The 14,400-nt window shown below is 38.2% G+C and overlaps 1 protein-coding gene across 1 annotated transcript; it reads right to left on the bottom strand.

Annotated features, from left to right (window-relative positions):
• Nucleotides 1-127: 127 nt before the first annotated feature.
• rab22a (RAB22A, member RAS oncogene family) lies at nt 128-14,365 on the bottom strand. The gene is made up of 7 exons (XM_084929388.1): nt 14,040-14,365; nt 12,344-12,423; nt 11,609-11,690; nt 8,068-8,139; nt 7,231-7,337; nt 6,622-6,731; nt 128-4,376 (listed from the first exon to the last, which is right to left on the bottom strand). The coding sequence occupies exons 1-7, from the start codon at nt 14,073-14,075 to the stop codon at nt 4,279-4,281; spliced, it is 585 nt and encodes a 194-aa protein (XP_084785514.1). The 5' UTR covers nt 14,076-14,365; the 3' UTR covers nt 128-4,278.
• Between the last annotated feature and the right edge of the window lie 35 nt (nt 14,366-14,400).

The raw sequence follows: 14,400 nt of genomic DNA on the forward strand, positions 1-14,400 counted from the left end.
AACTGAAAAGCATAAACAGTCACTAACAACACCGTCACTGTATCCTAAGGAACATCGAAATGCACACATCTCTAATAGGCCAGACACACAGAAGAAAGAACACTTCCTACAGGCTGCAGTCATACACTTATTTTTGGAAATCTTTTATTAGTAAACAAATGACAATTCCCTTTTCACGCATTTCGAATTACACTGCAAACAAGTGTTTTCAGGGATATGTTACAATCAGTATGAAATATAGCAAAAAGCTAAATATGGTAACTACACTGCTGATGATTTTACTACAAATGGTGTACAGGTATATTTTCTTCACACATCCGGCTTCGAATAGTTTTATTGATTTGTGTGCAATTTGATGGTATATATGTACACTGTAAAAGATACATAACATAGATTAAGCATATTCCCAGGGCCAGCCCAAGACTATCGATATTTTTCCAATGCAAAACTACAGGCACACAACTTCTATTCATGCCTCGTGTTTCCAAATGGGGGGAAATAATGTGTGGCATAATTAATAATCAAACCTTAAACATTCTAAGCAGTCATGTGATTAGCACTTAACTTAAATCAGAATTTTAAAAACAAAAGAGGTTAGGTATGCGTGTTGTGGTAACATGGCTTTGACATTATTTGGCAATAAGAATCAAAACACACAGTCAAAACCTAAAGCAACATCAAGGGATATTAAGAAGTCTGAGGCTTTACAGAATTATTTCATCGAGTGACTTCACAGAGATAACACACTACAGGCAGAATGTTAGTAATATGAGCCAATACAAAAAAGTCAAAGTGCAGCTTTTAATGTAACAGCGCAATTTCCCTTTTGAATAAAAATCGGTTACACTGTGGTAAGTATTGGCTCGAGTTAATGTAGGTTTAATGTAGTGCTGGGTGAATTATCACAGATAGCAGAGCCAATTAAAAGTTTACATTTTCTCCTCTGGCTTTCAAGGTTTGACCCAGTCACACTGCCCCTCCGGTCAACTACAGATGGGTGACAAATTAAGTGAAAAATCTTAAAATCAATTATTCATTAACCCTAACACTAATCTTCATCAATAAAAGGTGTCCCATGCCTCCATTGGAGTTAAAGAGATCATGGAAAGTGATGGGAACTTGCTTTGAAGCTGTCTTGGTGGTATGTGGTATGCCTTACTATGACTGTTTTTCTTTTAATTTGTCACCAGTCTGTATTTTTGAGCAAAACTGCAATTAAATCAACATAAAAGAAAAAGGAACAAAGACTGCATTTTTACACGAGGATCACTCTGGACTGATTTCCCTTGTTTTTAGGTCACATTTAGAGTGTGTCATAATTAATTCTATTGCACTCGACTCCCAACTCCTGAACATTATGCAGCACCACTCACTACACAACTCATCAGTAACAGAAACATTTCAGATGATACAAGGCAAATAGTTGTTTGTGTGGACAGAAAAACAAATTAAGCTCACATCTGTACCTTTTTTTTCAAATTTTGAAAAGAGGTTTGGGGAATAAAATGGCTCAAGAGATTCAGATAAGGATAAAATTAGTCAGTATAGGCTCAAGACTTAGATTTCAGGTCAACCTTTTTATAGACTGAGTGAGATTCTGGCTATTTTTGGCCACTGAACCCCCCCCCCCCCAAAAAAAAATAAAAAATTACTACCCACAAGTTAAAATTTCAGCTTATTATCTCAAAATTTCAGACCTCTGAGAAAATAACTTGAAACTGAGAAAATAACTTGAAATTATGAGTCAAACTTTTGGGACAACAACCCGAAAAATTCACTTATGGGGAAAAAAAAAGTTTCAGTGGGATAACAAGTTTCATTAAAGACAATGAATCAAAAACTCTTCCTGCAGTTTCTTTAGTGGCTGCTTGAGGCCAAAAAGGAGTCAATGTCTACCTTCATTTTTGGCACAAGCATATCCACAGCCTCAAAAGTTCAACAAATATGTGTGGTCTATATACCTAACTTTCTCTTTCATAACAACTGGAAGGATGAGTGTTTTTCTCTTATAATCATTCTGATTTGGTTAAAGTTAGGGGTTTGAAGCGTCCCAGATGTGCCGACACAAGCAAAAGTTTCACCTCTGCTAACAGGAGTCAATAAATTGGAGCTCTCCACTATGTTTGCGGTATTAACGTCTTTTTGAATAACTTTTATTGGAATTATCAAACAGATAATAAGGCCCCTGCTGTGCTTAGTCTGGCTAAACCTTTTGTGAGTCAGTTTTAGTGATTAAAATTCAAGTATTTTATCAATGGAGCCAGTCAACCAAGTTAGTATTAACTTAGCACTCCACGATCTGCCAGACAAAGTTGAGCATTTAAAATGGAGAAATCCAGAAATGAATGGATGATGTCATCTTTCATATACAGTCTATAACCCACATAAAGATTGCTGCAGGAATTATGGCATCTAAACCGATCACAATATGACCCCACAACCAACAGGATCCGAAGGACATACGTGGTATACAGTACCAGATCTCAGTTCAGCCGTGCATCGAGAGCCTGGGGTTTAGAAGAATAAGGCAGAAAAGCTGAAAGAAAAGGAAAATCAGAAAGGAGATTCTGGAACAAAGCACACAGTGTGTAATTCAGGACAAAATACAGGCCAAGGTTCATTAAGGGGTCAGCATGTCGACACAGCGCCATGTCTAATTCTCTACCCATAACCTTCTGCTAACGGGAGATTTAAGCTCTAAAATATGAGTTTCCTCTCGACGAGGTTTAGTTTCCAGCTCTTGCTGTTTTCATCAGAGGCCAAGTAGTAAAACAACATTGGATGTGTGAGCTGGGGCTGATTATGTGGTGAGAAAAAAAAAGAAACCAAAAAAGGAAAGATGAAAAATGTTTATGGGACAATTAAAGAATTTGGCAAGTCCTCACAAAAATCAACCTCCCTTGTTAAAGTGTTGTAAAGTAGCAGCAAAAGAGTAAAGACAGGCGTGTTTGCCAGTGAAACGGTACAATGGGATAAGAAAAAAAAGGGGGACTGGCAGGATGCTCTGTACCTTGGGCATTATGAAGCACTTCATACACAGGATGCTGTAAAGACTTCTTCAGTGATTATAAAGGGAAATGGGGAACAGATGTGAGCAGCTGGAACTCTTATCATATAATAATCAAGAGTGAGTATTTTGTCCTGATTACAGCACCATCACAGGGAGGGTCTGATAATGAGGTTCCTCTAATCACAGACGGTGAAATTTGTTGTCATTCTTGGGAACAAGTGGCAGTGAAAACATCTTTCTAAGCCACAGAGAGAAAAAGATCAAAGCTGACAATAAAAGGAAAAGCTAATTTTCAGGGAAAAATGCTTATTTGTTTTCCGGCAGAGTGCTAGACAAATGACAGGAGTCTGTCCATCACGTATAAACCACTGGCAGTCAGCCGGTTAAAAACACCAAGCCTGACTCTCTCCTGGCTCCAGCCACATATTTACCATTTAGACATGACAGCAATATCAATTTTCCAAAAAGCTGAACTATTTCTCCAATGTAAAGGAAGAAGGCTCCCACACATCTTTCATTTCTGCTTCTTTTACTGTGTGATTGTGGTTTACATCAAAACATCCCACTGGTATTTTGCCTCGGTTAAAGCAGCAATCACACAATAAAATTTAAATTAAGCGTGCACAATCCTTCTTGGAGTGGACTGTGGCTGGAAACGACTGACGCTGCGATGAAAGGATCACAGGGAGAGCCAGGCTTTTTATTAGGATGACTAACATCATTTTTTTCCTTCAAAATCTTATATAAAATATTAAATTCACACTTTTGGTTCTTTCAGAATGCTAGGAGAGAGATCTCCCAAAAGAAAGGCAATAACTTAAGTACTATGAAAATATGTTTTCAAGATTTAACCACTTCATTTCATGTTTTTGGTTGAAAGATAGTAGATCTGTACAAATGTACAATTATAAACGACTGAATGCATCCATCAGTCTGTAGATGTACAGTTAAGCTGAGGAATTTAGAGTTATAATGCACCAGAGAGAGAAAATTGCATGTATGCATGTCACTGGCATCGCTGTTTGTTAATTCTCAGTAAACCTGAGAACTGATTTTCTCCAGCTAGGAGTTTTCAAACAAAACACAATGACTTGCTGTTTTTGACTACCATGAAAATATATTTGCTACAACTTTCCGAGTGTCACAGGCCCACTCGGGTGTCTGTGGTTTGCCGTGGCTTTAAGCTGAAGCAGGCCAGAAAAAAGAAAATGGGCAAAGCTTGTATCACAGGTCACGTTGGAGGGGAGGGAAGACAGTCACCAGCGTCATCAGCAGCACGTCCTGCGAGACTCTGAGGCCTGACGACCCAATTTGAAACCTCTTGCTGAAGATCCTCCAGCTTCGTCTACAACAGGGATGCGCTTACCTTAGAGAAGACACACACATAAAGGTATCAGTCTACCTTTTTCTATTTCAGGTTGTTCACTTTTATTTTTTACTCTTAAACAATGTTTTATTTATTTCAAATTTAAAGATTTGTTTAGTGCAACATCACACAGCATTTATAATAAAACTGTAGTTGTGTCCCAGGTTAATGCACTCATTCACTTCTTCACTAACACTACCAGAGAAGTTCTACATAGAGGAATATACAGTGAACATTTTAGACACTACTCTGGTGATTTTCTATATAATGTTTAAGGGAACCTATTGTGTTCATTTCCAACTACTTGTTTTCTTTTTCTTGGACTATTAAGGTAGCTTTGCATGAATTAGTGTTTAACAAATGTATTCAACTAGGGCTGTTCGATATATATCATGATGATATAAAAACGTCTATCGTTTCATTTTATGCTATCGTTTGTTTGGTGGTGTCGCAAAATAAACTCTTTACGGCAATATTTTTTCATCGTTTTGATGGTCACTGTAGTGGCTATATTAATTTCTTAAAGTTCTCTCTTTCTCTTATATTTTATATAACCACACTACGGACGGACAAGCGCCTGTTTTATGCGTTGTGGTTAGCAACAACGACGGTAACAGCATCGTGTGTCCGCTTGTTTATGTTCCACATAAACCTTTCACAATAAAGCTCAAGATCCCGTTGAGATTTTTCAAAATAAACTGAATCACGTGAAAGAGCAGATTATTTACGCATGAGAATTAAAAAAGAGCCGCCAGGTGCTAAAAAATAAACCTTAGACTCAAACGTTAGAACAGGCTGTTCCCCGCAGCACGCCGTGTAATAAATACTCACAAAGAAAACAGCGGCCGTTACAACTTATGTCTAAAAATGTATCGTTTCATGCATCGGTTAAAACACTCGACTCCAGGTACATGACGCGCAGCTGGAAACACTTCCCGCAAGTCGAGCTGCCCGAGATTCACAGAATTTACAGAAAATGTTACATTTGTGTGATTTATATCGTTATCGGACGATAGAATTCTTATATCGGGATATGAGATTTTGGTCATATCGCACAGCCCTATATTCAACTACCATCCAAAAATGAACAGTACTGGTAATTACCCAAAATCATATTTTATATTTCTGTAATGGTTAATTCACCATTTTGTGCAAATTCATTAATTGATATTTTTTAATGCTACAGTTTAATTTTTGTTATCCATGACTGTTCAAATTTTCTGGTTAACAAAAATGCAGGAAAAATAGTAAAACACGTAAGTACTTTTGATTAGGCTGTCAAATTATTTATTTTCTTGCATTCCTAAACCCCAAAAATAGATTAAATGGTTAAATTTTTAGTTTTAAATAGGTTTTAATAGGAGTAGCCTTAATAACGGTCTGGGTCCATCTTGTATGCAGTATGGAACTGAGACATATCTACAGCGTATACTCCCTGTTTAGTGAAGCTCAAGTTTGACTGCACTGCGAGATATGGTAGTATTCATTGTAGATGGTGACAGCAGTACAAAATACTGCATTGTGTATTATTAAATGTGAAACTCCTGATATAAAACTTTAAGTAGAGTTTAGACTAAACATCGGTTTCTTTTAAAGCATCTTTCAAAAAGAAGCCGAAAGCTACTGCAGAGTAGTTGTGTTCATGTTGCATGTTACTAATTGGGTTTTTTCAAATAAATATCCTTAATTTCTTTATGTTCTGAGATTTCTCACTTTATACTGACTAATCTTGACCGACCAGAGTTTCATTAAACATACCACGAGTATCCAGTAGAGTTGTAAGCTTGTTAATTTAGCAAGTAGTATAACTGCTCATAAGAATTCTTCAGGCAAACTATAATCACTTTAATTTTGAGTGTACAGTGTATTTACAAAGTACTACCCATGGCTCTAAAGTATTCGTAGTAAGATTGTGGTGAAAACTATCAGAGAAATATGTACATTATATACAGTGTACGTTGTTTTTTTGTTCAGTGAAACTCTAGTTTGTCTGTTATTTTGACAGAACTGGATCAACTGCTCCTCTCTCCACTTGTCTCCTCAATTTTTTTAAGTCTCAACGTGTTATGATTAAGTGGATTCTGCTTTACTTCCAACTCCCACACATAAAACAACAACAAAACATTACAAAATTATGTCTCTAATAGACAGTATTTTTTAAATGCTATTCATTGCTTGATTTATCATCGCAAGATCCTGTGGCTGTTCGGGCCCGCGCTACCAAATATACAAGAAACACACTCACTTATCTCTACAAACACCTCGTTGATGTTAATGGCATTCTTGGCGCTGGTTTCTACAAAGATGGCATGGATGGAGTCGGCATAGTCCTTGGCATCCTTCTCTGGCACTTCCCTGGAGATGCGGGAGATGTGTCAGAAATATTATGTTGCAATTTGTACACAGTTTCTTGGATTTCATGCCTGACCTGATAACCATCAAATGTTTTTCTACAGACGTTATGGGGAAGATTTCGCAATTTCATGGATAAGTCTGAGCCAAAAAACCCCAACAACAACAACAACATAGGAAAGGATAAATACCATTAGAGCTTATTAAATCCACTAAAAATAACTAGAACGTTGAACCCAGTGTTCTACATTTTAAATTCCTATAATGATAAAAGGTCAAGACAAATGAGACTTTAGTACACATATGCCTATATTTACAGTACAGAACAGGCTTCATGGCATTTCTGAGGCAAACATTAAATATTATTCTGACAGAAAAGGTCACGATACATCCTCCGCACAATATTTTTCTACTCTACCAAACAAAATTCTCTACTGATGTTAAATGAGGGCTCATAATCACAGTGAATACGAGAAGTGTTCACAGCACAGCTGAGGTTTACCTGGCATCTGACAGGTCACATTTGTTCCCAGCGATTGCGACAACTATATTAGGAGGGCCATGTTGGCGGAGCTCTTTCACCCAGTTCTTCAGTGTTTGGAAGGAGTCCTGATGGCACAGGTAAGTAAGGTGTGATACTGAATAAAACAATACTGAAACAAGCACACAGTATCTACTGTGGAAGTTTAAGGAACAGGCTGGAAGTCAAGAGAGTTAAATGAGATCATCAAAACCAGTTATGGTATAGTTATGGATAAATTACTTATTTATTTTCACTTGGGACGGCATGGTAGAGCAGTCACTGTCCATGCATCCATCCACCCACCCACCCATTTTCTGCTGCTTATTGGGGACGGTTACATAGACAACAGTCTAAGCAGAGATGCCCAGACCTGGTTCTCCCTGGCCACCTCCTCTAGCTCTTCTGAGTGGCACGCCAAGGTGTTCCCAAGCCAGCCGGAAGATATAAACTCTTCTGCATGATCTGCTTCTCCCAGTTGGACATGTCCAAAACTTGTTTCCAGGAGGCATCCTTATCAGATGCCTGAAGCTAAAGAGTTAACCTAGCTTTCTCAAAAGGTGAAAAACACCTGGCTAGAATTTCTTTATCAATATGAAGCAAACAATTTATGACATGTTTACCAGTGAAATCTAGAGGTGGTGGTAGGAGGAGATTTTCTTTGGACAGTCCTGTTTGTAATCTTCACAGTAAGCTAACTGAAGCTAGATGATTCACGTGATGAAAGTCCTCTCAATATGTATGTCATTAATGGCAAAGACATTGTATTTGCTAAAATAGTCATGAGATGATTAGTATCTGAGGAAAAGTGAAACTCACCTCTTTTGTGATGTCATATACAATGATTGCCGCTGCTGAACCTCTGTAGTACATGGGCGCCAGAGCACGAAACTATCGGGAGACAAAGAACAGCCAAGTAAAAAACAAGCCAACGATGACTAACATCCTATATCAGTCAAGAACGTCTGTCAAGAACCTTAATGTTCTATTAAACTTGATTTTATTGTGACATCAGAGAGTCTGACTTTAGCTTTGAAACTATGTGAAATTAAACAAAAACAGCATAAAAACAAAAATTAAAATGACTCTATTCAATGAACAATCCCAACCCAGCTCTGATGATCATTTACTCTCACATGAAAAGAGATCCAAATATACAATTTCAGTATAGCTGCACCACACAGACATTCAACAATGTTTTTCATAGGCTTAGGATCCATTATATAGGCACAGACCTATGAAGATTACATCGCCACGTCTTTCTTTAAACTCAATTATGCTAACTGTATCAAACTCAGCAGAGAGTATAAAAATAGGCAAAGGAGACAGAAGATGTACTATTTTACAAACTAAAGGCCTGGGATTCTGAGCCTATAATCCAAGAGGCTTTATTCAAAATGAGCACATGGCAAGTCTTTCCACCACTGCCTCACACATGTGAAAGCTATCAAGAGAAAGATGAGCAGAAAGTGTCAAAAGCTGTTAGAGTTTGGATATTTATGGAACACTATACATGTGATCTTAGCCCAATACGTCAGAAAGCTCCGCGTAATCAAAGCAGCATGTGCAAAAATTTCTAAATCCATAGCTGCCTGGGAGGCTGGGGGTTTGCCAGGATTTGGTATTTTGTTGGTAACATACTTCTCTGTGCACAGTAAGGACTAACTTCGACAATGGGATCTGTCATAATATTTAAAAACACCTTCAACCACATGTGAAGGGAACAAATGAGGTTAAATGCAACTGATACACCAGTCAAAAGACAGCACTGAGATCTGCAAACAGGCGGCAGATTTTGTGAGTGATTTACCTTCATTTCCACTAATCAAAGCAACTACATTTATGCTACAATTTTAAAGTACTTCCCAAGCTTCTCCTATATTAGAAATGACAGAGATCAAGCTTTTGCCTGCAGCTGCAGTTGATTCTGGGCTAGAAAAAAAAGACTGTGCACTTTATTTTCTTTGACTTTTTTTGCCTAACAAACAGAAATTCCTAACTATGATTTAATGGTGTAGCTTCAGACCATAGTATTACCTTTATTCTTGAGTACAAGAGCCACATAGTGTATGTATTTTACTGTTTTGTTAATGTATACTTTACTGTACATAACTTGGAGCGCAAATGTTTATTGCTGAACTGCTTTGCCTGCTGAAACACATACAGACTATTAATAATTATATAAAACTGTTAAGAAATAGAGATAATTAGGGGTTTAAACATGTTTTGTTCTGCTTTTGAGCAAAAAAAATGACCAAAAGCACACTTAAAGATATGAAAAATCACAAAGGGAGAATCTCTTCATGCCTTCTTGCAGTAAATTCTGCACTGAGGCTTTTGACAGGCCAATAAAACCATGTGTCATGTATTAACTAATGATATTTATTTTAAAAGAAACAGCTCATGTCTCAGAAAGACCTTCACTTGGAATGACCCAGCCTTCCCGCCAATTCTATTTTCCTTTACAATACGATGGAATAAACTATCCATCTTGGAATGACATCGTTACCTCAGGAAAGCACACATTCCACATAATTATAGTTGTTACTGGCCCCGTCCACCAACAGGAATCCAGCCTGGGATATTTGGCAGAGGCACTGAGGAGAGTGCTGTCTGTTTCACTGGCCAGTGCTGTGCTGCACCACCGCCAGTCCTGTGTGGTCTATCTGTGTTTTAACCCAAAGAGCAATCATAGTGAGGCCAGACGATTGGCCACACAGCAGCGCAGAAAACAGCCCCAGTGATGCCCAGTGAGTACTGATTAATTGCAGAAACCACAAGCTGGGTGTGTAATGAAAGGCACCCTCCTATTCCGTTAGGACGCATGCTCCCTTTTGCTTGTTTTCTGTAAGAAGGAGCAGTCCTCCAGGGGGAGGCCTGGATGGGCTGTTGACAGCTGGGCTCAGATGTGCTCGTAAGGCCTCATCTGGTCTTGAGATATGGGTTTTGCTTGTGGAAATCACTGAGCTTTCCTTTCTGCCCTAGTCTCTCCTTTCACATGCATTGGCTGGCTTTGTGTTCCTCTTTCTCAATTCCACAGATTTCAATAGGCCAAAGCTCCATGGAGGTTAGAAAACAAGCCATGAAAAGCCTCCAAATACCACAACAGTCTTGTAGGGAAAAAAAAAACGCAGACACATGCGAAACCTACCAAAGGAATGTTGCTACTTTTTCAGTCGCAGATGTGAGCCACTTGGAAAACCGAGAGGCCACATGGGCATGAAAAAGTGAACAAAAATGCGAGGAAAAAAATAACCCATAAGAAAATGAAATAAAATGTTGCACAGATGAAAGCAAAGGAGAAAAAAAGAGGACATGATGACGTAGAGTGGCACTGGCTCAAAGATAAGATACAGCAGCAGCGCATGCCAGTGAGCTCAGAAAGCTTGAGTTTTATCCTCTTGTCTGATTTTAAATTGGCTTCCTGAATGTCCCTGAAGTCCACAAAAAAAACAGAGGCCTCCCGGGGGAGGGGGAATAAAACACAAGCAGCATCTTATCTCACCTCTCCAGAGAATGCAGCACTAGGGGTACCACATTACAATAGAAAGTCTTACGCATGAGAAAAGGAGAAGGCCGCGAGCATAAAAAAGGAAGTGGCGTGGATATCTAATGCAGAGAAAGGTCGGCTATAGCGTGAGTCAAGCGAAAGCAGTTCCTTACGCTACAAGTGCCTGACGACTGGTGTCGATTTCACCGGCTTAAATGACAAAACCAAAATACAGCTTCTCTCCTATATCGCATATCATTTGCAAAGTGTGATTCGAGTTCTGACCGTTGCATGGGTGGCAAAATATTTCATAATGTATATTTACAAACACACAGCAGAGCAGAGCAGATAAGAAGAGCTGCATTGGCATATAAACTGCTGACAAACAACACTTTGGAGAAGTGTGAAAACATAAAATAACAAAACAATGCCAGTGGTTCCCTTTTTTGTTTGTCTCTAAAAAACTAACACAATTACGAGGAGGAGAGAGAAGGAAGGGAGAGAGATCAAAGGCGACAAAAGGAAAAAATGTAACCTTTTTTATGTGACTTCACTCACTAAATTAAAATTTGGAAAAGGAACTCTTAGAACAAGAGTGCTAAAATAAGTTGATTATAAGTGAACTGGAAGAACTCTACCTATAGTAAGGTAAATATTGCCCCCTATCAGAAGTTATGACTAACTGCAGTATTCAGTTTTCTTATGGTTGGTTTAAGGAATGATGCATGTACGTGTGGGCAATTCTTTCACATCCTTTCAAAGAACACGGTGGGGATAAGTAGACTGTTCAATACTACAAACAGGTTGATGGTAATGTAAAAACTATTCACTGAAGCTGTTACGGTTAATACCTCAGCACATAATACTAACCCGCTCCTGTCCTGCCGTGTCCCAGATCAGGAATTTGTGCAGCTCATTTTGGTATTGCACTGTTTTGGTCATGAAGGATGCCCTGGTGAAGAGAAACATGACACACTGCAGATTTAAAATAAACACTTGCAGATTTTTTTTTCTGTTTAACATTAAACTGTATTCTAGCAATAAAAAGCTGATTTACATCACATCAATCTGAGCCAGCTCAGTACTGGATTCTTTAAGTCTGACAGCAAAACTAACATTTGGTCTCAATTACAAAACTGGAGATTTCAAGAACAAATTTCAATAACAACCCGTTTGCCAATAATCATCAGATATTTCAAAGTGCCAAAAATAAGTGTGTGGAGCAGCTGTTTGTATCTAGTATTTAGTATTTCTTCTCCTGTTAAAAAGTATGCTGACAAAAACGTTTAAAAAAAATACTAAAAATTCCTGCCACCACATATCAAACTTGAGTTTTAAAGATCTTTATGTTACTTGAGCTCAAGCAAGAAAAAGTCTTTGACACCAAAGTTACTTAGTTTAGCCACAGACAAAGAACACAAGAAAGTCCAGATATTTTAAAATCTGGAGCAAACAAGTTATTTAAGAAGTGATTTTCATGCCCATTTCTTTGCCAGTGGTTAACTGATAACTCTAATGGGCATCATAATGAGCTGTAAAACTACAACAAATGAGGGAGATGGAAAAAATAAAACTTCTGTGGAAGTGGAAGGCAGCAAAACATACCCAATAGTTGGATTAATGTTTGGGTCAAAGCTGTCCTCCACAAATCTCCAAACAATACTCGACTTTCCAACTCCAGTATCCTGCACAGACAAAATAAAGATCATGTTTACTAAACATGGTACTTGAAGAATATGAGAACAATCTTTGGCAATATGCCTGAACATTAAAACATTTTTATGGGATCCGCTTCCTTCCTGGCACTGCTGGTATAAATCTGTAAATTACTTATGGAAGAGGGAAAAGGGTTTACATTGTTTACATTAGGAGAAAAAGAAGAGGACAAGTCTGACCTGAGCGTTATCACGAGATACGCCCACAGACAATGGTGGTTTATGCTGCTGCTGTAGCAGTCTACACATGGATGTTTTGTTTGTGTGGCCCATCAGTTAACCATTTATTCAGTAACATATCTTGTTTTAACTAATTTAATTATCTTAAAGATGACCAAAATGATGCATGATCAGGGTTGTCACAATTCTTTTCCAGTCTGCTAGTTAATGAACTGGCTTATTGTCTCTATGCTATCTTAATCTTATTAGTAGATCTACAGAAAATGAATGGCTAATCATCCTGTTTTGTTGTGTGTCTTTTTTTCCAATTAAAATATGCATTAAGTTAATGAGCCTGATTTGTAAATAAATACTGCAGGAATGACTAGTAATGCTGTCTAACATAGCTACAGATGTGTGTTGAAATGAAGAGACAAAAAAAATCAACATAAAATGTTTTGATAAGCTGCCAAATAAACCAGCAGTGCAGCTTCACCGCACCATAGATTTGAGTCACAGAAACTCTACTAAAGGTGCCCAAGCCACTTTTATGTAAGCTGTTCAGTGATGGTGGTGGAAGGCCTGTCTGACAAGTCAGCACAAAATGTGATTTGAAAGATGACTGTCAGTGTCATAGCAGATATTGTTTTCATGCTGGTCATTCCATTCAGAGAGCCCTCATGACCTATGGATGACGTTTCCTGTTAGAAATGACCGTCAGAGTAGAAATGTTTCATGACAGGGTAGAGGTGACCACAACACGCAAAGGACGTCGCTAAATACAAACCAGCAAAGTCTTCCTGCTCTCAAAATAGAGCCACTGTAGGGGTTAATAGGGAGATTTTGCAGGTTATCACAACTTTAGAGTATGAATGTACGCATAGTTTCCTAGAGGGCAATGTGACAACGCCAAATGTCTTGTTTTTGTCCAAAAGAGATCAGAACTTAAAGATATTACATTTACATTGACACTAATGATTGAGATTTACCTGATCTATTCTTAAAATAGCAGCAGGTTGACTATTTTCTAATTTGAGTAATAGTGACTAATAGTGACACTAATAGTTTGACTAATATTGTCAACGCTGATGTAATCCTGTAAGTGGATGACAGAGAAGAGAAGATGTGAGGATGTTCCTCCAGCAGTGGATAATACAATTTGAATGGGACGTTGATCAAGTGATTGATGCCTTGTGCAGCTACTGAGTGTAATTCAATGTAGATAAGCATGAGTGTTGTCACTGGCGCAGATCTATTTATTTATTTTGAGGTTGTATTGCCACTCACTATATCAGAAATTTTCACCACGGTCCATTAGAGAAGTATAGGTATGTGTTATGTGGAAGTAGAGCAGGACAGCTCCATTAATGCTCCAGTTAAAGTGTGCATATGTACAATCAGATTGAAAAATATCGATGCTTACTCACCCCCAAGAGGCAGACTTTTAACTCTCTCAGAGCCATATCGATCTCCTCTCTCACATCGAATTTGCGATGAAGATCATTGGCTGTTTTGTCCTCTGCTTGCCTTTTTTTTTTTTAAATCTTGAATATTCTTCAGGTGGTCTTTGTTTACAAACAACTTTACAACATCGTGGTCTGAAGCTGGCATACGCACATCTTAGGTTGGGTAACAACTCTCGCTGTAAACGTTAAAATGTCCTGCAGGTCGTCGTATTTGCCATGTTGTGATTATTGTAAACAGCTACCTCCACCACATCGCTGAGTCTCCATCTTGAACTACGGCATGCGATCACGTGACTGCTTCGGCTTTTTTTCCTTCCTTTCT

The sequence above is a fragment of the Perissodus microlepis genome, chromosome 5 (genome assembly GCF_051167445.1).
Source record: "Perissodus microlepis isolate ML-2025 ecotype Zambia chromosome 5, ASM5116744v1, whole genome shotgun sequence".
Taxonomy (NCBI): Eukaryota; Metazoa; Chordata; class Actinopteri; order Cichliformes; family Cichlidae; genus Perissodus; species Perissodus microlepis.